A 27,199-nucleotide genomic window follows, 5' to 3' on the forward strand; every position below is an offset into this window, starting at 1 on the left:
AACAGCTAGTTTGTCTTCAGATGACCCCTGGAGGATAATAAAACAATTAGCCACTGAATATCAGTGGAAAATTTACAAACATCTGGCCAGGTTGTGTTCATCAGCTTGTTTCTTTTCCAGAACTTTTCTTTGTGGTTGTGATTTTGCTTCACAATTTAATACTGTTATCTATTCTACTAATTAAAATATCCCTGGTCTATATGAGGAATTAAATAAGCTTTCATGCTATTCTGAAAAGAAAACCCAACTTTCAGGTCCTCTGTCATCAAAGTGAGTTTTAGGGCCCTTAGACTGGACTGTGGTTGAAAAGTCAGAGAGAAGATCAAATCTTTTATGTGTTTTTTTCCTTTGCCCATCTTTCATCCTATCTTTTGCTCTGTTCTCCTTTACTGACTGCATTCTAAGCCTGGGGTGGCTTAAGATTGCTGAATGCAATAAGTTTTCCGGCTAGAGCATTTAAAAGTAATTGTCCCTCAATTTGCATGGGTTCTTTCAGTGCCTATCTTTTTTTTTTTTTAAGATTTTATTTATTTATTTGACACAGAGAGAGAGATCACAAGTAGGCAGAGAGGCAGGCAGAGAGGGAAGGGGAAGCAGGCTCCCCACTGAGCAGAGAGCCCGATGCGGGACTCGATCCCAGGACCCTGAGACTATGACCTGAGCGGAAGGCAGAGGCTTAACCCACTGAGCCACCCAGGCGCCCTCAGTGCCTATCTGAATCATCATTTCCTAAGGGAAGAATCCCCTAACTTCATATTAGTTTAGGACTCTGCAAGGCATACTTTTATAGCACCTTGTTATTTTCCTTCCGAACAACTGTGATCAATTGTGTAAGTGGTTGTTGAATGTCTCTGTTGCCAAGTGTAAGGTCTACATTTTTCTTGTTCATCATTGTATGTCTGGTACCTAGAATGAAGACATGCATTAATGGTATGAATGAATGAATGAATGAATGATGAGTGGCAAACTCTACTGATTCCTGGATTAGGACAGTCACTGTCTCCAGCCTCAAGTTCAACCTAAATACACACACACATACACACACAACCCATTACTGCCTGCCAATTCATTTAATGTCTTGTTCAGGGGCACTAGTAGGTATTAGAGCATGAACGTCAAGCTTCTTCACTAGAGTCTGAAGAAATCAAAGAGCACGAAGCACAGAGGCAGCTTTGAAGAGTGAGTAGGCAGGCCACAGAACTCTCCCGAAGTCCCAGAATAAGGACAATATGTCTGCATCTGGTTTTTGTTTCTCGAGCCCTGCCTTGTCTATTTGCCCCGAATGACAGGGCAGGCTGGTCAGCTTTATTTAGCTCGGACTATGTTCTTGCTTTTCTCTCCCTGTAGCACCGTGGCTGCCAGCATCAATGCCTTAGCAACAGTGACCTTTGAGGATTTTGTCAAGAGCTGTTTCCCCCATCTCTCCGACAAGCTGAGCACCTGGATCAGTAAAGGCTTATGTAGGTACAGCCAGGGGTGGGTCTTCTGCTCCACGTCATGAAATGTGCGTGTGGGACATGCTCTTCAGGACTCCGGGCCCAAATGCACCCTGAGCATGTGAGGAATTGTACATAAGGATTCACACTTCCAAGTCTGTCAGGAGGGTAACAGGAAAGAATTACCAGCTAGCTTACCTTTCACCAACCTTCCATTCGACACTCATCTCTCCTCACCTCACACTCTAGATTTGTGAATTCAACATCTCCTGCTTATGCCTTGCTCTGACCATATTTTCATCCCTCTACATGGGAAGATGTTCTGCTCTCTGTGGTCAGTCACTTGTCTAATAAAATCAGATTATTTCCTTTTCTTTCTTTTTATTATTTATCATTTTTATTTATGTATTTTATTTATGTACTTACTTATGTTTAGTACAGTTAGCTTCAAGTATCGTGGTGGTTTGACAAGTTTATACTTGATGCCAAATTCTTTTCTCAAGAATTTTTTTTTTAATTCCCCATCTGCTGGTAACCTCACTTCAAGGAATAATTGCTCCTTGATTAATCACACAGTTGTATATTGTGTTGATCACTTATCAGATTGAACTGTAGTTTTACAGAGTTTACTTCTTTTTAAGTATAAACAGATTACATGCTTATTCACTTATTACAAAAAATGTAGGTAATTGGGGAAAATATATGTACCTCCTAGGATACCTCCTAGGATACCTCCTAGGATAGTATAGTGAGCATTTTCCTGTGTCATTTATACATTATTTGAAAACACGCTTTTTGAATGTGTGCTTGATAGTCTACAAAATGGCTTACTTTTTTTATTTTTATGTTGTTACTTTTTAGAATCTTTTTTCATTTTTTGTAGTATTGTGATGATACCCACATACATTGATCTTTGTTGGATCTGTAATTTTTTTCCTAAATAAAAAACCTCCCAAAAAATTACCAGGTCAAATAACACAAATTCATTAACAGTTCTGGATTTATATTATGAAAAATATTTCCAGCATGATCCAATTAATGATATTTATGTGTGGCAGCAGTGAGTAGTGACATATTTCTCTGTGCCCTTTACCTTAGTATTTTTAAAAATTGGCCAAATTCATGGACAAAATAACATCACATTTTTGCTTTAATTTACATTTTTTAATTTATAGTGAATTTGAACTTTTTTTGGATGATGAATAACATTTATATTTTTTGTGAAAAATCTATGCCGTTTGTTGATGAGATATCAGAAATTTTGTCTGTGAAATCTCTTCATGTATAAAGGAAATGTGACCACTGTATGTTGTAGAATATCCCCCAGATTTTTTAAAATACATTTTTGATGTGCAGAAATTATAAGTACATATTTGATCAAATATATGTATCATTTCTTTTACTATTTTATCCATTTTTTTATGCTTACGTATTTCTTCCCATTCAAAACCCACTTATAGATTTCCTTATTTTTTTTCTGGATTGTAAATAATTTTATATTTCACATTTAATATTAAATGTATTCAAATTATTTGATCTATGATTTATGATGAGGACCTAAATTGTTTTTTCACTTATATAGCAAATTTTCTAAGTATCATTAATCCAATAATCTACACTAGTTGTTAATATTTCAGTAATGATAATATACAATATAATATTCTTTCATCTGTAAGGATTTGTTTAAGGATCTTATATATTTATATATATTTTCATTTAATTAAATTATCAATTGTAGGGTGGATATCATCTTGTTGTATATTATAGTTTTATAGTGTTTTATTTAATATACCTGCTAGAGGAAATCTTATCACTTTTCTTTTAGTTTAAAATTAATTTTTTTTCTATTGTTGCTTTTCTTTCCTTTTTTTCCTGCAAAATCAAACTTTGGGTTATACACATTTATTTGTGCTTTAGATTGACTTTAAAATACTTTACTATATGTCATCTAGTTGTACCTCCATCCCAATGGGATTACATTAAATCTAAAAATGTTTTGCAGGAAGAGTTAACATCTTCATAAGCTTTCTATCTAGCAATGGCATTTTTCTACTTAATAGTTTAGTGTTTTCTATCCTATATGTTAATTACACCCACATCTTCCTCCTTCAGCTTTTCCTCCTCTCCCTTCGTCTACTTTTCCTTTTTCTTTCTTCTTTCTTTGATACTATGAATGGGATGCTTTCTCCATAGTATCTTCTAAACCATCAATCATCAAAGTGGAAATCCTATAGTTTCTTCTTTGTTTTGTAGAGAGCACATATCTGGCCATTTACCCAACACTTGTTGGTTCTCAGAATTCTAACTGGTTTTCTAGTAAGTGTCTAAAAATGCTGAGTTTTATTACCTTCTTATTCTTAAATGTTCTTCTAATTTGGGTTGTTAGTTCTCCATATGCTTTATTTATTCTCTTATTTTCATAACTTTGTTCTTTTTCTCTGCACACTTGAAGAACTCACGTTTTCTCTCGATGTTACTTTGAGTTCTCCACAAAGTAAATTTCTTAACAATAATGATTTTAATTCTGTGATTATATTTTGTTCCTTACATTTTTATTATATAAATTCAATCTTACAGCAAAATTTAAGGACATTTACCATATATGTAAATATAAATATATATATATATATCCCCTAGATTCTCCATTAATATTGTCCTAATCTTGCTTTTTCATATATCCATCCAGCTTCTTATATATCCATTAGTAAATCATATATTTCATACATTTATTTATTTTTAAAAGATTTTATTTATTTATTTGACAGAGATCACAAGTAGGCAGAGAGGCAGGCAGAGGGAGGGAGAGGCGGGCTCCCCGCTGAGTAGAGAGGCCGATGTGGGGCTTGATCCCAGAACCCTGGGATCGTGACCTGAGCCAAAGGCAGAGGCTTTAACCCACTGAGCCACCTAAGAGACCTTATATTTTATACATTTAAAAGTAACTTGCAGACATCAGTACACTTCCCCCTAATTATTGTAGCATACACATTATTAACTAGAATTGAATACTTGCTTAAAATTTTTTATGTAAAATCTACCTATAATAAAATAGACAAACGTTAAGTACACATTTGCTGAGTTTTGACAAATGCACATACCTGTGTAACTCAACCACTGCAGATAAAAATCATCATTACCTTAGCAAGTTCTCTCTTGCTTATTAGTCAATCCCCTCCACCAACATCCCCCCTCCCTGTCCGAGGACAAGCACTATTCTGATATTTTCCACCATAGATTAGTTTTACCTGTTCTAGGATGTCATTTACAAGAAATCACTTGTATGTTTTTTGGTAAGACTCCTTTCACTCAGCATGTTTTGATTTATGAGATTTATCCATGTTGTTTGTCTATCAGTCGTTCATCCCTTTTTATTTCTGAGTAGTATGACAGTGTATGGATATACCACAGTTTTTAAAACTTATAATTCTGTTGATAAACCTGGGGTGTTTCAGTTTGAGTTTATAATGAATAAAGGAGCTATGCGTTCTCTTGTACAAGTATTTCTGTGAATATATTTTCATTTCTATTTGGTAAATACTTAGAAGTGGAAGCCTTGGTCAATTTTCATTTTTAATTTTTTTATAGGCCTTCCTTAGCCCACTTGGACCCATTTTCATCTAAATTTATTGGTGTTGCACCCTATCTTGCCATTTTCCACCTCACTTACTTTTTCTTGACCTGAACTTGTTTGATTCATTGAGTCTATGCATTTTTGCATCTTATTAAAATTTCCAAACAGTTTCTAAATACTTTTTTTTTTCTGCTTTCTAAGATAAATTATTTCTAGAAAGCATACTGTGTATTTGAGCTTTTAGGTTAATATATTCATTCCTTTGGCAATATTCTGCATGGATTCCACATTTCTTTTTTCTTTCTATTTATGCTTGAACAAGGAGAGATCAAAGCTGCACATTTGTTAACTAGGTAGGTGAATTGCCTTAATTCTATTCACTATCTTGCCCAATGGATTAATGCTAATAGCAGGTAGATGGGCATTACTCCCAGTACAAGTCCCAATGTCTAAGATATTCAGAAATATGCTGGTTTATGCCCATGGTTTATTGTCTGATCCTCTGAGCTATTATAACATTTAGAAAATCCATAGCATTGAACTTTCTCTCCCTCCCACATTTACTGCTTTGTTTGAGGTGTCATACTCTCCAGATATCTATGGAACCCCCCCACCAATTTTTCCTAAATTTCCTGCCTCGCTGGTTGCTATTGATTGTAATCTGATGGAAGTATAATGTTTGGGGGAGAAGGGGAATGAATCATTCTCTAGTCAGCATAAAAAATTAGAACCTCTGGATTGAGGGATGACAGCCTAGAGTTTCATTTGAACAGATAACTGTTGGCCCAGCAGAACGGAAGTCAGTAGTAGACAGAAAACATGTCTTTTGTTACTTTTTTCAGGTACGCAGAGTTCTCCTTATTCATGAAGCAGTTCAGAATCAGGGCGAACATTGTTTTTTTGCAGTCCAATCTATCCTCTTTAAGGATAATGAGAACAATTTTAGAATCCCAAAATGTTTTGAGTGATCAAACTTGGTTTTTAGGGTTCTTGTGAGCTTCCTTATTTTTCTGGCTCATTGAGAAGTTGGGAAGTATTGCATTGAAAGTTGGTAGTATGATTTCATTTTAAGAGTGGGTTCCTGATAATAAATATCATGATTCAAACCTGAAATATAGTAATAATAATAATATAATAATAATGGCAAACACACAGTACTTTCTAGGTAACAGACACCGCTGGATATACTATTTAAATGTAATCCATTCCTAGAATGTGAGATCCTTAGGACAGGAATCAGGTGCTGACTTGAAAACTCTGGCACTGGCAAAGTGCCTGACATATGGTCAGTGCTCCACACTATGACAGGTCATGTTGGGAACTGAGCTAGATATTTAGCTGGGAGATCATTTCAAACAGAATAAACAAAATCATTTTCTCTCCATTTCTGTCACTGTATCTCTGTCTATATCTCCAACTCCTCGTCTCTTTCTCCCTCTCTTATTTAGTTTAGGGGTTATAATGGGAAATGAATGAGGTTTTAAGATGATTTTTAAATAAAGATGTACAAAAACAATTTTTTTTTTGGTAAAAGATGGTTTAAAAGAACTCATCGTCTTAAAAAGATGACTAAGACACGTCTGCTTCTTCACCCAGTGAGCTCCCTTGGTCCTTGGGGACCTGTGTGAGATGCTTCAGGGTGGGTACTCTGATGGCTCCTGGGGCTCTCCCGTGTAAATATGGAAACAAAAATAAATTGTTTCACAATATACTCGGGGCCAGAAGGGTGGTAGGAATAAAGCCCTAAAGGAAAAGATTAGAAAAACTTTCCAGAGTTTCAAATAGTGTGAAGTAAAATATATAGATATTCAACCATCTTAAAGATGAAGAACTATCTGCGTCCTAGAAAGGTTAGTAACTTCCTCAGCTATGTTTTGATGAGTGGTCAAACTGGAAGTACCTCCCACTAACTGGGTCTGGATTAGTCTAGGCCGGTGCCTTTTCCACGTTTTCATGCCTCGTCCACATGATGGCTCTCCTCTTAAATCCCAGAGAGAAAAACCTTGGAGGCTGGCTTCCAGCTCCTTTTGCCTGACTGGGAACGAAGTCTCCCACATGTCCCTCTCGGGGCTGGTAATGGTTGAGTGGCCAGGAATAGTTCTCACTGAGATTCCTTCCAAAAGGGCTTGCCTCAGAGGCTGTGAGGGCAGGAGCTCAAGAAATCCCTCAAAGCCAGCTTGGACGACGGTCATGAGTTTTCTTTCTTTCAGGTCTCTTGTTTGGCGTGATGTGCACCTCCATGGCTGTCGCTGCATCCCTCATGGGGGGCGTCGTGCAGGTAATGAAAGAGAAAAAAGACGCTTTTGATTTCAGAGCAGCTCTTACCACTTTCTTTGCTGAAACTTTGCCTGTTCCTCCAAGCCCATTTGCAGAGACTCCCTGATACCAGGTCCAAATGAAACATACATATAAAATTTTAACCAAAATTACTTTCAGAAGGGGAAACTATTAAAAAACCACTGCTGGAAGTCAGTGACATGGTACACCGTAATTAAATTGGAAGTCCTTTTAAAAATCCAGATCTGAGTTTATATGATTCTGAAATAAAAGCAGAAGTGATAATTATAATAGTAAAAAAAAAAAAGAATAATTTCTGTTAATAGAACAGTTAACTATGTTCTAGGTACAGTCCCAGATGTATTACTTCATTTAATCACTTCTCTCAGGGTAGTATGCTTAATAACTGACATTACAGATGAAGAAACTAAGAAGTAGAGAGGTGAGAGGATTGTCCCAGAGTCTCACAGTTAAGGGACAGGGGAGATGGCATATGAGCCCATCTCTAACTGCCTCCCATCTGTCCAACTCCCACTTCCATAAAAGGACCATGCTAGAAGGAGCCTCCAGGATCATGGGCTCCAGCATTTTCCTTTTGGAGATGATTATAGAAAAAAGTAAAAATATCCTTCTTAGGTTCTCACCACCAGTTAGTGGCTGAGTTTGTGGCCCTTGACTCCCAAGCCACCTCTCTTCCCTCTGCAAATCGCCCACCTCTCAAAGCAACAGTAGATAAGCCCATCTTCACATTCTACTTCAACCCTCTCCATCCCCCTTGTATCTTTGCATCATTTCAACATCTTTTTTATTATCTTGGCATGGCACATGTTTTCAATAAATGTTGCTTCAACAAAGAAATGAAGAAGGGTGTGTGAGGAGTAATCACAGATTTTTATAGAATGTATTTTAGTTTGCAGAGCTGTGCATCTTTCTAGATCCTTCCAAGGACTACCTATGTAGATTCCGTTCTTTCCCTTTTGAGCTTCAGAGCGTAGTTCTGGGAGACCAGGGACACGATAATCCAGCTGTCTACATAAAAAGCTGTGAGCCCCCAAACCCAGTGCCCTCTCCAGTAAGCTCAGAACTTGCTGTTTCATTACAGATGCATGATAATCTTTTCCCAATTTTTGCAGTCCTTTGCTGTTTGCTTGTGCACACAACAGAACTGGCTGTGTTAGTGACCTCAGCAGCTAGCTTTCCATCCACACATTCACAGGGACCAAATTTCTGAGTTGACTCTGAGGTCTTAGGCCCCATTGCCTCCTCCCCTTATCCCAACATTTACTATTAAGAAAGTATCATCATGTTGAAATTAGTGAGAATCTGAATCACTATGTTGTTGTCTCCCAGAAGTGTTTGCATTTTATCTTACTTTCAATTGAGGTAGAAAGGGCTTTAGCATACACAAGGATTCCTCCAAGAACAGTACAAAGTAAAGCTTAACTGTGAAATGGGAATGATTGTGAAAGTTCTCCTCTGCTTGTCCCACTTGTCTCATCTGCTGGGTCCACTTTCTGGATTGTTTAAAATGTTTGCTGCCTAGGGGTGCCTGGGTGGCTCAGTGGGTTAAGCCTCTGCCTTCAGCTCAGGTCATGATCTTAGGGTCCAGGGATAGAGCCCTGTGTTGGGCTCTCTGCTCAGCAGGGAGTCTGCTTCCCCCTTCTCTCTGCCTACTGCTCTGCCTACTTGTGATCTCTCTCTCTCTGTCAAAGAAATAAAAAAAAACAACTTTAAAAAATAAATAAAATAGAATAAAATGTTTACCTCACAGTTCACACAATTTAGGAGATGCTGGCTGGCAAGAGATGACAATTCTGAGTTCTTGTTTCCTAGAAGAGATATTGTCTATAGGATAATATACTTTCTTTGAATATGTCTAATTTAACAGGTATAGAAAAATACTAATAATTCCCCTATTTAATTTTGCAAACAGCTTTGCTGTTTTGAACATAATGGGACATTCATGTTCAGGTTTCACACATGGGAAGGCTGAAGCCTTAATCTCATGGATGTGAGGGAAAGAGCTAGGTTTAATTTCATGTTCACAAAGCTATCCCATACTCATGGTGGGTGTTTTGGGTGGTGTTAGAGGCAGGCAGCTTCAATCTTCTTAAACAAAGGTCTTCTTACTGTTTTAGTTTAGGGCTTTATAAAATGTGTTCTGGAGACTTTCAACCTATGAAATACTCTAAGAAAGCAAGTTTCCAATGTCAAAGACATTTGGGAAATGCTGTACACTGCATTCTCCTCTCAGAAATCCACAGCCATATTAGCACATTGAAAGCCCTTGGAAGTCCCAAAACAAATAAACCTGTTTCACTTTATTTTTTATTTTTATTTTTTAAAGTTTTACTTATTTATGTAATCTCTATACCCAAAGTGGGGCTTGAACTCATGACCCTGAGCTCAGAAGTTGCATGTTTTTCCAAATGAGCCAGGCATCCCCTTTTTCATTTTAAATACGAGACCATAGACCATATGTTGGGGACAGCCTCTGCCTTCGGCTCAGGTCATGATCTCTGGGTCCTGGGATAGAGCCCCGCATTGGGCTCTCTGCTCAGCAGGGAGTCTGCTTCCCCCTCTCTCTCTGCCTACTGCTCTGCCTACTTGTGATCTCTCTCTCTCAAAGAAATAAAAAAAATCTTTAAAAAAGATTTAAAGGTGGTGTTGGTGGCAGAAATGGGGGGGATAACAGCAGCAAAGCTCACCCCTTAACTAGTGATTTGCAGAGCTCCTTTTGGGAAAGGTCATTCTATCTATTATGCTTCTATCTTAATGATTATCATCTAGTTCTACCAAAGGCCGTGATGACTTCCATGCATGTTCTTACCTTGACTTAAGAAAGTGTTTTCTGGGTCCCCAGATAGTCCAAAAACCAAATGACATGTCTCAGGAAGCAGAGAGCTCACTAACGGGGTAGGTAATAAAACAATTAAGAAGATAATAATAATAATAATAGTGGATAATACCTGAAACAAATGCAACACTATATGCTAGTTAACTGGAACTAAAATTACAACTAAAGAAAAAAAAAAGGAATAATAGTAGATAACATGTACTCTGGAGCATTCAGTCACTATTCTGGCCTTTCTCAGATTCCACATTGAATACTCACAAAAAAACCCAGGAAGCGGGCATTATGATCCCACTTGATATATGAGAAGGCTAAGGCACAACAAGGCAAACACCCCAAAAACGTATGTTCTTAGCCATCACCCCCTGTTTACAGGAGCGACTTATGTGAGATTTGCCCACTGAGGAAAAAGCTGTTGGATGAACTTTAAGCCTTCCTCCAATTGAACCTGCTTAAGAAAAGTAACAAAAAGAAAGATAAAAAATTAAAATTAATTTAGTTGTGTAAATTACAGAAATATATATTTTCAAAAGTCAGAAACTATTGGATTTTTTTTCTATCATATGAAGACTCTTTCTTGCAGAAACTTATTGATTGATGACTTTATAAGAGATCATTAATGCTTTTTTCCTCCTCTGGGTAACATGAACGCCTTTCCTAAACGTATTGATTCTCCCATATAATAGCTAGTAAATTAGCTTCCAAATTCAGCAACAACGGCAACTGTAATTCATGCTCTCAATCAACAGAGGAAATGTCAAGAATATTAAATTAAGTATTGAGTTGGGGGAAGAGTATCGACTTCAACCTTATCTGCCTCCATCCTGTTGAAGATCCATCTGTGGCATTGACTTCATAAAAAATTAACCCGGAAAACAAACCTAACAATGCTTCGCAGCTCATCTTTCTAGAGAAAAGAACTTATATTACAGCTGGAGGGCACTCGATGGCCTCTAGGTCCTAGCTATTTTTCATAAAGAAGACTTGGAAATAGAATGTATCTGAATTAATAACAGAAGGCTCACCAAATCATAGTAATGAGCAGCAGGGTTAGAATCCAAATTCAAGAACTTGTTAGAATCCAAATATTCTGACTATTAGTGAAGGGATCTTTCAAGAACTTTTTTTCCCTTAAACAAGAGGAGGAGAGGCCACTATGAGGGCTTGTATTCTTCACTTCTTTTTTTTTTTTTCCTCTGTAAACTGCCCTTAGGAGAGAAAAATGTGGGTTTTACAACCAAACAAACCGAGCTTACATCTCTTAAATCTGACCTTTCTCATTTTCTAAATGTAATTATGCCTTTAATATGTTTTCCATCAGTACGGTTTTCTCATCTATAAAATTCAGTTAATGGTACCTACTAAAATGCGTAATTGTGAGGATGAAATGAAGTCATGTATCTAGAGTGCCTGGTAGTTCCTCTTAACCATCTGGCACATTGGGGTGCCTGACAAACATAAGGTACATATAGGATCATTAGAGCATCCTCTTCTCAGTTGTTGATCTAAGAGCCCTACAGTTCCATTGTGACAGCAAGATAGGGGCTGCACTGCAGGATAGCTAGCTGTGTGTGTTTGTGCACACGTTTGGGATTTGTACACACTTGTACACTTGCATGCATATCAGTACATGTACATGTCAAAGACTCTTGGAAGGCCATGGAAAAGGCTGCAGGTCAATAGCAAATTAGTTTAATGAAAGCTCCTTACCAATTCAGCTCCTTACCAATTTAATAACAGAGGCTAAGAGATATGGAAATGCATTTGTCAAATCCCCTCAATTTCCAATGAGAATAGAGCCACGAAAAAGGAAAGATGAGATAGGGAGTGTCCAGTGACCTTCCCATCATGTCCCAACTTTATGCTTCAACATCTTTGAGGTGTTCTGGGTGGGATGGTGGGAGTGGGGTAACCTATTATGATCAAAATGACAGAACTGTTCAAACTAAACTCGAATAGATGGTCAGTCATGTAAGATATGAAACGTAAGTATAGATATATTTATTTGGTACATTACAAAAAGGTTTTTGGTAAGACAGAAAATGTAAGCAAATCAATGAGTTCCACCTTAAGGGAAAACTACTACCAAATCCAAATTACTGGTGTGTATGTACACCCACACACCCACACCCACACACACAAACACACAAATGTATGTTTGTATGTATTTTTATTATTACAAAGTGCTTATCTCCCGATGAGGGAAAAATGACTTCCAGAAAGCACATGATTAATGAGTGCCACCATCAGGATTAGGACTAAATTTTATCCCGTGTCTGAGAGAGAGTGATGTCAGGTGACTATGGATTCGGGGGAGTGGGCCCATTGATCTGATCTGTCTTGTTCTGCAGGCTGCTCTCAGCATCCACGGCATGTGCGGGGGACCCATGCTGGGCTTGTTCTCTCTGGGAATCGTGTTCCCTTTTGTGAACTGGAAGGTAAGGATCCTGCATGTCTCTCCATGATTCCCAGCTCAAACTGAAGTCCCACTTGTTGGGATGACCACTGGGTGAATCACTAAATTCTGTCCCTGAGACCAATACTACACTATATGTTCACTAACTTGAATTTAAATTTAAAAAAATAAGTAAAACAAAAAGTCCTGGAACTACCTAATTGTTTGAAAAATAAAAACTAAATAAATAAAACTGAAGCCCAGCCATTTTCTTTCTCTTCCCACTTCTCCTTGGAAAGGCCATCTCTCTGTACCAAGAAAAAAAAAATGGTGGCTATTTTCCAGAGTAGAACTGGAATCTCTGACTTTAGTGAAGCCTTCTTAGATGCAGGAAACAAGGAAAGTAAGAGATGAACATGAAGTACCAGATGTCATGGCATCAAACTTGACTCTCTAGGGTTTAAATTGTCCTCCTTAAATTCAGGACCCACCAAATGAAATTTTAAAAATATACTGAATTCAGTAATAATTTAGGTTAAAGAAAATTTTGAAAACCTAACAAAATATCTGAATTTCATTTTTTTCATACTTTACCTAAAATTATAACAAATTTAATTAACTTAATTAATTTAAGAAGGAGAGAATAAACATATTCTGATCTTACAAGCTAATAGTATATCTTTAAGTAAATGTTAGTTGGATGACTTTAAGTATAAATCAAAATGAACATTTATTTGGAAAAATAATAACTTTAAAATAGCTTCAAACTCATAATTTTCTCAATCTAGCAAAATTGTCTTTTTTTTTTTACTATTGCCATTCATACACTTACATGCATATATTTTTAGAAATATATAGTCTTTAGATTACAGAAAAAAAAAGAAAGTCTATAGACTACAAAAAACCTGAATGCATATTTTTAAATATACTTTAGGGTGCTCAATGAAGCCTGAGTCACATGATCTATCTAATTAGGTCTCTGCAGCTGTCTGACCCTTGCTGATCTCTACTCTAGATAAATCTTTTGGAGCTGGGTAAAGAGCATGAATATGTAGGGAGCATTTGGTAATTTGTAGTGTTTCCCTGAGAGTCTTATTTGTTTTAATTAACTTTTCTGGTATTGAGGTTGACAAGGATAATTATGTTTTGGAGAGATGGTATGAGGGAAGGCAATATCCTGGCCATGAAAAAACTAATAATGAACTATCTAACACCTATGTCCTTCTACACATTAACTTATTGTCTATGTTAGTGAATTGTGGTCCTTCTGTTTAGTTCAGAAAACCATCTTGTTCCAGGTAGAAGAAAGGAAACATTACAAATTTGGGTCACTTCCCCCCTTATCACTGGCCATGGCTGATCCGAGTAATGAATCACAGCTCTCTTTCCACAGAATGTGGGTACAAACGCAGAGGCTTTCTAGGCAGCTACTATCACTCACTGAGGGTGAACCTCCTGTTGAAATCCATTCACCCTGTACTGGTAGGCCATGGGACAGCAAACTACTGTCCTTAAGCCCTTAAGCCAAATCTAGCCAGCTACCTGTTTTTGATATGGACAGCAAGCTTAAAATGGTTTTGACATTTTTTAAATGGGTGGAAAAAATTAAAAGAAGAACAGTATTTCATGACCCACAAATATATGAAATTCATTTTCAGTGTCCATAAATAGCTTTACCGGTCATAATCATTCTCCTTTGTTTACGTATTGTGTATGGCTGTTTTTGTGCCATGGGGCAGAACTAAGTAGTTGTGACAGACATTGGATGGCCCACAAACCCTAAAGTATTTCCTAGCTGGCTGTTTGTAATAGAAGTTTGTGGACCCCTTGTCTAGACCAAGACACAAATATTTGAATCACATACATTGCTTTAGTTTCCCCAAACAATAATGAACAAAACATTCTAGTCCTCTTATCAAAAAGTCTTTTCCTGGGGCACCTGGGTGGCTCAGTGTGTTAAAGCCTCTGCCTTTGGCTCCGGTCATGATCCCACCTGGGATCAAGCCCCGCATTGGGCTCTGCTCAGCGGGGAGCCTGCATCCTCCCTCTCTCTCTGCCTGGCTCTCTGCCTACTTGTGAACTCTCTCTCTGTCAAATAAATAAATAGAGAAAATAAATAAATAAATAGAGAATCTTAAGGAAAAAAAAAAAGTATTTTCCTGAATAAATAGAGGAAATAACAAGTTGTTTTCTCTCACAGAGAAGGCTCAGCTGTCAGCAGAAGCTGGGAGCATCCAGATTTTATTTTCCTGTTGTGGTCATCGCTAGACTGCTCTGTCTCCTATACAGGAGAAATGACTGGATCACTCACTAACTTTCCACTGTTTATCACGGAATATAACCCTTAAACAATAAGACTAATACATATGCTTGCTAGTATTTAGACCCAAAGAAAAAGCTCCAAGCTTGTGAGTCAGGGTCTCTGCCAGAATCTCTGCCAGATATAGGAGAAAGAATTCCCAGAAAGGTTTTATATATATATATATAAAACAAGTTACGCTGTCAATGGAAAATGACCCCTTTGTCTCAAGTTTCTGAAGTTTTCCTCCTAAGCTGCCAAACCTCTCCTACCTGGAACCGAGGTCTCAGCAGGTGTTGTTCCCTTCAATTTTGAAATATAATTGGCAGATGGCACTGTATAAGTTTAAGAAGTACAGAATAATGAATTGATTTATATATAGTGAAATAATTACCGCATTTAAATTACCATCATCTCACACAGATAAAAAAAGAAAAAGAAAAAAAATTTTTCCTTTTGATGAGAACTTTTAGGATGTACTCTTTTAACTTGCATATACATCATACAGTAGTGTTAACTACAGCCATCATGTTGTACATCTTTCAACAGATTAAATGGTGAGAAGAAGCTAAAAGGAGGGGACAAATTTCCTTCTAGAATTCTAAAAATAGTGACCATTATGACATTCTCCAATGTTTTCATTGAGGGAACAAGTGATTTCTAAATAAAACTGGAAAAAAGGTAGTTTGGTGGGCTGTTTCCAGCTCACGTGGCCAAGATTTGGGGTGGAGAGTAAGACTCTCTGAGGCATGGGATCCTCATCTCTTTTTCTTTCAACAGCTTTGTCAAACCTCTTCTTAACCTTTGCTTTCCCTCCATCAAGGGTGCATTAGGTGGCCTTCTGACTGGAATCACCTTGTCATTTTGGGTGGCCATTGGGGCCTTCGTCTACCCTGCACCAGACTCCAAGACATGGCCCCTGCCTTTATCCACAGAGCATTGCGTCCCATCAAATGTGACAACGTCAGTGCCTACAGTGTTACCTAGCAGGTATGTGGACCTTGAAGATGGTGTTCTGTCCCAGAGAGTGGGTCACTGGGATAGAGGAAGATGCATTCTCCAGAGATAAGGCCGATGAGCCAGATCTTGCTTTCCTGAGAGAATCCCGCCAGGCAGTGCCCAGCATTGAAGAGCGCATGCAGGGCTATTGACCGTTCCCCAGATATCCATTACCCTGCATCCCGGGATTCACAAGAGTGAACTCAGCAAAAGCATTAATCGGAAATCTAAGTGCAAAACAGGAGAAGGAGTGGAGGGTTTGAAACTAGGTGTGTGATTAGGAGGATCAGAGATGGTGCCCTTGAAAGAGTAAAGGACCTGAGTAGAATAGGTTTTGAACAATGAGGACAACCGTAGTGGACCGACTTAGCTGGGAGTACTCTTGCGAACTGACAGCTTCTCCATCAAACTCCACTAGGTTTAACAAACGATTTTCCTTCTCTTTCTGGCTGGAATACGTCATTTAAGATACCAAAACACAGGAGACGACATGGTGTAGGGAGAAGACCATGGTCTTTGAAATCAGAAATGCCTGGGTTTGGTTGTGGGTTTTACCACTTACCCACTCTGTATCTGCATAAGTTAGTAACTTGTCACTTCTTGAATTCTTAAGTCTTTGAAAGAAAAATGAGGGCAATCATCTTTATTTTGCTGCTGTTTGAGAGGATTAAATGAGAGAAGATACCTAGAGCCTGTGGCACTGTAATGTGTAATGTGCACTTTAATAAATGCACATTCTTACTCTCTCATTATTTGTAGAAACAAATCTAAGAAATGTGGGATAGCTCCTTAACTCTGCCTATCAGGTGGAAAAGTTATTATGGGCTGTGCTGAAGGATGAAGTAGGTAGGGCTACATCCTAGACCTGTCCTGGCTCCCTAGTCTATGAGCACTCCATTATGTTTCTTCCTCTTGCCTCTGAGTGTTATTCAATTTAGAACCATTCCTTTCCATAAATCTTACAAATAACACCAACCTATTATATTTCCCACGTTCCCCATATTTCTTCCCTCCTGCCTGTGCTTTTTCCATCCTCTTTCCTTAGAGTGCTAAATCGTGGCCCTAACTACCTTCCTTGCTTATTAGCTATTCATTAGTCTTTAAAAATAAGCTCAGGTATTATCTCACACATAAGCCTGGGTTTGATACTCTTTTTAAATGTTTCCAGAATCCTTTGCTCCTATTCTACCGAGGTGCTACAGTTCCTTTATTGTTGCCCATTAGCTCCCCTTATGTAGGTGTTGTAGCTTACTCATCTTTTTATCTCCAATATCTGTCACGATTCTTGGCACTAAATCTGGGCTGAATAAATATCTGAAGAATGAATAATACCCTCCTTGTATTTCTTATAATTTAGTCTCTACATGGCAATATTTGCAATGCAAGGATAGGTTGGATGGACTGTAAGACCAAGCACAATTGATTCTTTAAAAAAAAAAAAAAAAAAGAATAACCAAATGGCAAAAAATTAAAATGTTGAAATTTTGAGAAATGCCAGGCCGTATAAGGAACGGTCAGTGGTCCTCTACATCACTGTGGATCATGACCTGAGAACTCCTGGAACTGCTGACACGTGTTTTTGTCATCTACAGACCTGCCATCGCCGACACCTGGTATTCGCTCTCCTACCTTTACTACAGTGCAGTGGGCTGCCTCGGATGCATTGCTGCTGGAATAATCATTAGTTTCGTAACAGGTGGGGTCCTTAGAGTCCACTCTTTGGGGCCAACGAAGACATGGACTAGCCTCACGCATTGGCAGACTAGGTGGATGACTTACTGGTGTGATTTTGGATCCCCACAAGAAGCCCTTCTTCCCAGAGACAGATGTCTACTCTCTCCAAGCTGATAGGCAAAACATCCTCCTGATTATCATATAATATTATTGCTAACCCATATGACATATATTTTAATTTTTTATTTTAAAAAAAATTAAAGATTTATTTATTTGTTAGATAGAGTAAGAGAGAGAGAGAGAGCACGAGCAGAAAGAGGGAGGGTGTCAGAGAGAGAGGGAGAAGTAAAGTCCTGGCTGAACAGGGAGCCTGATGTGGGGCTCAATTCTAGGACTCTGGGATCATGACCTGAGCCGAAATCAAAAGTCAGATGTATAACTGACTGAACCAATTATGGTCCCACAATATTTATTTCATACAGATTAGATATGTTTTGTAATCTACATAAAAATGTGCCTAGTACATAAAAGGATCTCACCAATAAATAAATATTATTAAGTGTAGTAAAATTCTATTTGGTTGAATGTCTTTTGACTGAGTGACATAATGCCAGGGAATATATCATTTAAAATTCAATTTGGAGCTTTAGGAATCTACTTTTTTTTTATTCTCTAGAAAGAAATCTAAATTTGGAAAAAGCTTGTGGACAGGCACAGTGTTTGGCACATAGGAGGAATGCGATCAAGGTTGTAATTGCTACTCCACTACCCCAGCTAGGGACATTTAGACAAAATTGGTTATGGAATTAAAGACCACCATGGAGAGAGATGGGGTGTATTTGCAGAAAAAAACCAAAAACCAAACAAAGAAAACACCCATTGTATTTGCAAACGGTTATCATTATACCAAAATTTAGAAAGGTTCTAGTCAGGGAATACTGTCAGTTTTTAAATCTTGGTTTGACTATCAGTGTGACTGACTCTTAAACCACAGGAGGGTTTGAAGGAAAGGGACATCAGACAGTTATATTTTAATGACTGGAAAGGAGATATGAGGAAGGTCTAGGCTCGCTGGAGGGAATGTGAGGGTATTGCTGATTCAGGATCCTAGGGTAGAAGGAAGAAGAAACAGTAAAAATAACATTTTTAATTTTACAAATAATGACTCTGATGACCTCTAATATACCTGATGTGGCTGAAAAACAAAGAGTTTTCCTAGAGGAAGAAATATGATTCCTGCTATTCCTCCTGGTGACCTACCAAAGGGGAAGAGTAGAGTTTTCCATAATCCATATTTAAAAATAAATATGGTGTCTCTGCTTAACTCTGTGAGTTTGCCTGACCTGACAGTTCGTGGATATTTAAAAACTATCCCCCACTCACTTTGAGCAGTTACCAACTTCTGTCTATTAACCAGGCAGGCTTATTTTCTCCCTTACACTAAGAAATGACCTACTTAGTAAGTAGACAATACCTAAACCCTTAACGAAGCCTTGGAAGCATGCGATCACCTCATCCATCTGTCCTTCTGTTAACAGGTCACCAGAGTGGAAAGGATATTCAACCGCTGCTAATTAGACCAGTTTGCAATTTAGTTTGCTTTTGGTCCGAGAAATACAAACGACTGTGCTGGTGTGGTGTCCAGCATGACGGTGGGATGCAGCAGGTGAGCCGCCGTATGAACTTCTGAAAAACACACACAAGCACAAAGGGATTCTCTTTTTGCCCATTTGAACCACCTGCACAGGTGGCTGTGAGAAGGGAAGGCAGTGAGCGTTACAACCCAAATCTAGCTTCAACACCATTTACCCCAGCTAATTAGCTTCTGAGCCTGTAAATATGTGGCTCTGTACATGTATCTTTGGAGCCAATTGCTGGCTCTGCAAGTGATCAATTTCCAAAATCCCTTTTAACCCTTCTGAGGAGGAATTCTAGGAAAAATATAAAAATGAACTGTAGAAAAGGAATAAAACAGGGGACAGCTCTCTAGTATCATGGTGAAAAACACAGCCTTGAGAGTCAGCCCTGGAGAGAATCCCGGTTCCCTGTCTTACTTGCCTTGAGTAAATTGTTTAACCTCTTTGAACTTCAGCTTTTACCTGGGAACCGGGAGGAGCTCATCCCGTGCCATCTGGAAACAGACATTTCTAGCTCCATGAAGTGTAAATAGAGAGTCAGATTGACCGGGGGATCTTCTTAAATAGATAAACAGCGGGATGCACACCTTTCCTACCCCACTGAGAGCTGTGTTTAGAGCAGGCAGGGCTAGAGACACTATCCAAGTATCATTAGGATCATAGCTGCCAAAGACCACCAGGAACAGCCTAGGGTCAAAGCAAATTGACCCTGTTGACTTGATGCAGCTCCTGGGGGTGGGGACACTCCAGGGAAGCAGGCAATGCCGCCCTTAACAAGAGGGATGCTGGACATGACTTTTGCAAGGTTTGAGTTCCCACTGAAGGATTCTGAGAGGAGTCTGAGGGAAGCTGGGGCCGAAAACAAAGTTCTGTGGGGCCCATTCGGTAAGAGAGCAATAATCCCTCGGCCCCATTATGGCGTTTGACCACAGCAGGACCCTGGGAGATACAATGTTTCCTGTCAGGTTTGCAGATGGTCTTACCTATGTCTGTCCTCTCGGCCTCATTAAGTGCAGGAATGTCTTTTTGTTTTGTTTTCTTAGTTATGGTTTATTCACCTTCTTTCAGTTGCAGACATTTTATTCTTCTAGTATTCTAGAGGACAGACTGTTCACCCATGTCACATCACCTAGGTTGTTAATTGTTCTCCTTCCCCAAAAATGCCAGAGTAACATGTATATGAAGTAAAGCTGAGTGTAACAGTTACTTTACTGAAGTAAGGAGTGCACCATTTTGACAGGCATTCAGAATGTGAAGGCAATCTATTTTGCTGAAAAGCAGCTGATTGAGCATTGTATGGTTTGGATAAATGGATTTTTGAGAACATTCTAGAAGGAAATAATTAAGTTATTTACTGACTTACAGACTTAGGTTTCTGGGCAAGAATTTTCTGGAATGAATGATCAACCCTGTTGATAACAGCAGCTTCTGTTCTCAAGGCTGAGCTGAGAGGGGGAGGGAACACTTAGTATGTCATTCTTGGGCTCCTTCCCTGAAGAATGACATTGGGCAGTCTCTGGGGAAGTCTGCCTGCCTGTCCCCCTCTTGTGATCAAGAGGCCCTTCTCTTTCCACAGGAAGGAAGGGCACCACCACCATTTGAGACATGGGTTTCTCTTTCCTCAGGAGATGAGACTACTACCTTACAAGACTACAATACTGAGAGACATATAAAATATACATTTTTCATACAACACGATGTATTGCGAATGCTCACTAAATTGTTCTTTCTGTTTTTATTATCATTAGAAATCTTACCTAGATGGATCCAGTCATCTTAGTCGTCAAGAAATTCATTGCTTTCATATTTACAAGACATTTGATTCGATATCATAGCATTTGATCATGCCATATAATTTGAGGGGGAGATGCTCAGTAAGATTCTCTCCATGTGATTTAGAATACATCAAGACCAAACTGTCTAATATGTGTCTTTTCATTTTTCTCAGGAAAACCTTGAGAATGGCAGTTCCTGGAAACAAGGGGCAGAATCTGTCTTACAGAATGGACTCAAGCAAGAAAACCTAGTCAATATTCCGGGCCATGATCCAAAGGACAACAGCTACAACAATTTGGCGTTCGAGAAGACTACCCATTTCTAACACATGCATGTGAGTACAACACACACACACATGCACACACACACACACAAGCAAAAGCACACACACACAAATACACACAGTAAGTATCATGCTGGCTTATTGGCTTGTAGATTGTGTAGTTGTCACTGCTAGAAGACAGGGATGTCTAATGTCTATTTATACTTATTTATAACTACAAATAAAATGACTGTTCCCCTGGATACTCCCAGGATACTCTTTGGAAGACCCCAACTTTCAGGTGAGAAGAAACAGCCTAGTCTTAAGTGCCCTGGCAACTTCCTCCTGCATTAAATTAAGACTGGATGTCACTGCAGTGCAAAGAGTCAGTCCCTTTGCTTTATGTCATATTAAACTTCAGGGTATTTTGTTTTGTTTTATTTTGTTTTTTGGTAGTTCTTGAACCATCATGTATCTAGGAATTCACAGGCAGAATGTGGAAGGGGTTATGCATATAAAATGCTTCTCCTTCACTGCTGATAAAATGAAGGAATGCCATCCACCCCAACCCCCGTACCTCACATGGGTGGAGACACACTTCACAACACCCCACACTGCAGTTGCAGTTGGAACACTTAATTGCCTTTAACCCTCTCATCCCACGCCAGGCCCCCATACCTGAAGTCTTCCTTTTCAGTCATCCCTGCTCCTACAGCTGTTCTGACCAAGCCTTAGAAATAATTTTGCTTAGCACAGGAGAGGGTCTGGTATATCTAGTAAGTGCAATAATCATAACTAAATACACTCCTCCCTTTGGGTTCTTGGCATAGTAGGTCTTTCTATCACCTTACAAAGAAAAATTGATTCTGCTCAACAGAAGTCTAGAGTCTTTCTCCAGGGCCAGGTAAACAGGAACAAGAAATGTCCTAGAGGAGGCTATTAGGCTAGGACTGTGGAAAAGAACTTTGCAAATAGCTTACCAACCCACAGATTTCACTCGTCATGGGGTCTTCTTTGGTGCAAAATACCTCGTACACAGGATTTATACTTTTTACTTTTTGAGGACTTCATTTCTTTGCTTCTTCCAAAAACCTTTCACTGCCTCTCTGTTTTTTGTTTTTTGTTTTTTTTTTATATAACAACTTCTGTTCTGTAGTTTCTTTTACTCCAGAACTTAAAAAATTATCTTTGAGAACTCAGCTCTGTCGTGCAAGCTCTCAATGTGTTCCATCAGGCTAAGGTGACATCAGAAAAGATTTATATGGTTGTACTCTCAAAAATAATTTATAGAAAGTAAAAAGAACCAGTACCACAGAGGCTAGATCAGAGGGAAGATTGTAGGAAATACACCAGTGTCTCAGTGTCAGGTACATTAGAGCAGTGCCAAGAATTTCTTTTGGTGACCAGGTAAGATCAAAAGGCCTAGGAATAATATGTCAGCAAAATAAAATGAAATGGTCCAAATGGGGAAGGATGAGAAGCCTCAAAGGCTATGTTGTTTAGATGTAATCCAGGAGACAAAAACCTTAAAAGAAGCAATGAGATAGAGAAAAATTATGTAACTAGTCTTTGTTATTAGGGAGAGAAGATAGAAAGATAGGGGAAAAATCAATGAAGAAATTAAAAAACAACTGGAGTTCATAAGCCACAACCAAATGTTTGCCTTCTTTCCCTCCATTCTCAATGGGAGAGGAGACTAGAGTAAAAAAAGACAGAACTGGGTTGTGGTTTATAAGGGAGATGAGAGAAACACATTTTGAAAAAGGACAAAAGAAGTAAAATCAAAATACATTTGGAAAAATATTTGAAAATGAGAAGGAAAAAAATCATGAAAATGAGAAATGTCTAAGAACATTTCTTGCGGTCCATCAAGCTAACAAAGATGTTGATCTAAGAATCTGAAAATTGAAAGGTGTGATTATTTTCCAAATGATTTAGTAGTTAGAACATAGTTAGTGACTTAGAACTCGAGAATATAATAGGTGAATGTTCACATCTGGGACAAACTACATTGGTTTAGTTCATATCTTATGACTGGGAAGGGAAGCAACAATTCTGAGGATGAAACCTGATAAACAGTAGCAATTATATATGTGGTTTCCTGCCTGCCCCCCCCCCCCCGAGGATGCTATATTGACAAATTACGCATTATTCATTCACTTTAAGGAGAAGATAAATCAGTTACTACCCCTGCATCTTGCCTTCTCAGCACACCCTGTAGAGATTCTAACATTGGAGAAAGAACTTGGAGTCGTGTTCTTTCCATGGCAAGAGCATGGACGGCAGTCCCCGAAGGGTGTCTGAACTGAGCAGTGGCCACTCAGGCATCTGAGAACACATCACAGTCTGATTTTGAGCTGAGAACTCTGCCCCCAGCAGGTCCACAGTGGCCTGCACGCAGACCTGGTCTCCGCTGCTAAGAAATAGCATAGAGCTGCCCCTCCAGACATACCAGACACGCAGGGCCCAGGGTGAGAGGCACATTGCTGGGGTATAGATGGAAGGAATACATTTCAAGGTTTTGAACTTTCTCTTGGAATTGCATGAAAACAAAACATACCATGATGTTCTTCATTTTACTCACAAATGATCCCACCAACATTTCACTAGGACAGCACTTTGCCCAGAGAGTTTTTTAGGACCCCTTTTTCTCTTCTTTTTTTAGTAGCTAATTCTCTTACCTGGAGTGTTATCAAAGCATCAGTGAACTTACAAATGGAAAATACCATTATTATTGTCATCATCATTATTATTATTATAAAAATGGTTCTGTCTTCTCTCACGTAGTGGAAACTGTGGCCTTATGAGTTAACATTTTGAGTGCGTATAGAGGTCAATATAGGGATCTCTCCTCATTCTTCCTAATTGAACAAATATACAAAAATCTAAGGCTTCAGGTATGCCGAGTCCCAGAGGAAAACTATCTTCCACAGTGTCTGGGAACCACGTTTGTTGTGGCTGAACAGAAAGGTAATGTGGAGTGCAGTCATAAGCTTGTCTTCTTGGCTGTGACGCCTCTCTCTTGCCCTCACTATTCCCTAGGAGCCTTAGTTCAGACTTGAGTCAAGGTTGCCTGTGCAATATAAGATCTGTCCAGTGCCACGTCCAAGCCAAGCCACGGAAATGGCTTAAACCTGTGGTTGTTTGTGCCACGGAACGACCAGGGAGATTCTCAGTAAATGGGGCTATGAATGATGTGTTCTAGGATGGCCTAAAATGTGCCAAGCTTATTGCTTATCTCCATCTTTCAAATTCAATCACAAATATTGGTTAAAATGAAATGGCATGACCTCAGTTGTCTCTTTCATCCATTCTGAGGAATTCGTTTTGAGAACAGAAACTTTCTTTGTTACCACTTGGAGGATGTACTGCTTCTGGATGGAGGAGACAGATGGGAGGCAGGCAACCTAGGTTCAGATGGAAGTTCTGATACAAATTATCTCAGGAATTCTTGGGCAAGTCTTTCTAAAATTTTGTTTATTACAAATTAAAAGGAGCAGAAGTTGTCCCTACTTAGTAGGGCTGTTGTGAGGAATTATAGAGGGAAATCATATCAGCTAGTTAGTGTGGTGACTGGCCCCATGAAACGTTCAATACTTGTTAGTCTACAATAGATGAAGAAAGTGATACTCATTACAGTGTTCATTTTCAGTTAAATTGGTTCACTGTTTCTCTTTAAATTTCCAAGATACTGGCTTAGCATATGAATTACTGAAGCAGTTTAAGAACTAACAAGAACAAGAGAACCGTAAACTATAAACTACAAGTCATACCATTAATTTCCAAACGGTAGCCTTTTAATGGCGAATTCAAATAAAATATGATTTTTCAGGGAACAAATTTTCTAGTCTGAAATTCTTGAAAAAAAGAAAAAAACCCACTGCTACATAGACAGGTTTATTACTGGGAAAATGCAATTTTCATTTTTATTATTATTAAGTATTTTGTTTGTACATGAAAACAGGATCTTAAGCCTTGTGTACGACTCAGTGCACACTTAGCAGAGATTGTGATTCTCCAGACAACAGAGGGGGTGAGGCCTTTTCCCTTGTCTAATTCAAATAATATTTCTTGAATATAAATTTCATTCTTTTGTGATTTTACAGGGTTTTAGCATTTCACTTTAAAGAGGAAAAAAGAAAAAAGAGAAAGAAACCACACACCAGGGGGCTTGCAAACAATGTTTCAAAGAGAATATTATTGAAGTATCTTTATGATATTACAATCTTACTCAAACATTATTACAAAGATCAGATCAGTAAATAGAAAAAAAAATAGAACAGTTTCCTTTTACTTGTTCTCTTAGAAACAAATTATTTTAAAACAGTACCGAAATTTAAGCTTTCTATGTATACATTTGTATATTTAGAAATCTCATGTGCACAATCTCAATTCTAAGGTAGCTGGGTTTACTGCAAAGTTAACTATTTTATCCAACTTTAATAACCTTGAAGTATAATCTGTTTCCAAACAACTGAAATTTAATTGATGTTACCAATGATATTAAAATGATACAAAATTTTAATCAAGTGTAACTCATAATTAATAATCATCTAATGGATCATTTTTATTTGTAATTTTTGGAGAAAGTTAATGTTATTATTTCTTCCTGCATTCCAGTCTCCTGACCATATCAATCTAGATTTGCAAACACTTATCTGAATAACAAACACTCATAAACCCACTTTTCTAACACTGCACTTGTGGTATTTGAAATATCAGCTGTTTAGAAGACAGAGTTAAACATATAAATATTTGACTGCTTAATCAACATGGCCCTTACTTGGGGTATAGGTGTTTCAGTGGCTATCTTGTTATACTCTCATGATGAATTAGAAAAATAGTTCTATTCTATCATGGAAATGTTAATTGGTAATATTTCTGTATATTAGTGGGAAATTTAAAATGATTTTTTTCTATTTCCAAATTTTATGTCCTTTTCATAGAGCCATGAAATACTAAATTTAATGCTGTAGTTATACAATCACTCAATTTTAAGAAATATCTGTAGAATGAACATAGATATATAATTAAGATATGTAACAATTTTAATTATTTCTTTTAAAAGTAATTTCAGACCAAAGCATATTTAAATGATCAATGTGATTATTTTCTACAGGTTAGGAGCAGTATGCAAAATAATTACCCACCCTTAAAAGCTTTTATGTAAACCTAATAGATTAAAGCAGGTCTACCAAATCACCAAGGAAGCATATGTCAAAATAAGATTTGACATATAATATAATATGACTTCTATGTATTCTGGATTATGCCTATATTTGGGCTGCTCAGAGCCTTAAGGCATACATACACACACACAGACCCACATACACTCAGAAGTAACCAGGAGGAGGATTTTATGACTTAATACAATAGATTACTCTAAATCAAGGAAAACAATATATAATGGTGATGTCTTTTATGGGCCTTGGCCTATTTGCCCTCAGGAATTTCCAGAAACAACCATTCATCTGTTTTTAAAAAATGTTAAAGCAATTATATACACAGGTGTTTTGAACATCCAGATCCAAAGCAGAATCTGCTTTGACATATTTAAAAAGCTAAAAATAGTTTTATGTACTATGTTGATTCAATGTCCTAATGTAATTACCACGAAAGAAAATAAATGAGCAATCCACAAATTGCTTATTTTACCAGCATAAGATGGTCAGCAGAATTCGTAGAGGCAATCTAATTGATTGATTTGGAATCTACATCATAAAGGTTTATGTACCTTCATTGTTTACTGTTTTCGAGAACACTGACCTTAAAATTTTATTCAATCTATTTCAACAGAGCAAATCTTCCTTAGATTGGCTTTAAAACTTCTTATGAGAGTTTAATGATTAAAATGATTAATGATTAACAATCTACTGTATATAATTTGATTTACAGAAGAATTGCAGACAGTAGAAAGAAAAAAAATCAACATTTAAGTTCATCTGGTTAAATATACGGTTGCAACATAATTTCTCCTATGGAGACTAAAAATGGTTGGAGAAATACACTCCGTCTTTTC

General features: G+C 37.9%; 1 protein-coding gene across 1 annotated transcript in view; it reads left to right on the forward strand.

Annotated features, from left to right (window-relative positions):
* The window catches only part of SLC5A12 (solute carrier family 5 member 12), a 55,886-nt gene that overhangs the window by 23,835 nt on the left and 4,852 nt on the right, over positions 1-27,199 (forward strand). The window contains exons 9-15 of the mRNA XM_046014196.1: positions 1,348-1,460; positions 7,218-7,285; positions 12,490-12,576; positions 15,656-15,822; positions 17,424-17,527; positions 19,044-19,171; positions 21,091-21,252. Of these exons, the coding sequence (XP_045870152.1) occupies positions 1,348-1,460; positions 7,218-7,285; positions 12,490-12,576; positions 15,656-15,822; positions 17,424-17,527; positions 19,044-19,171; positions 21,091-21,243 (820 nt within the window). The 3' untranslated portion in view covers positions 21,244-21,252. The remainder of the gene's footprint in view (positions 1-1,347; positions 1,461-7,217; positions 7,286-12,489; positions 12,577-15,655; positions 15,823-17,423; positions 17,528-19,043; positions 19,172-21,090; positions 21,253-27,199) is intronic.

This window comes from Meles meles, chromosome 8 (genome assembly GCF_922984935.1).
Source record: "Meles meles chromosome 8, mMelMel3.1 paternal haplotype, whole genome shotgun sequence".
Lineage (NCBI taxonomy): Eukaryota > Metazoa > Chordata > Mammalia > Carnivora > Mustelidae > Meles > Meles meles.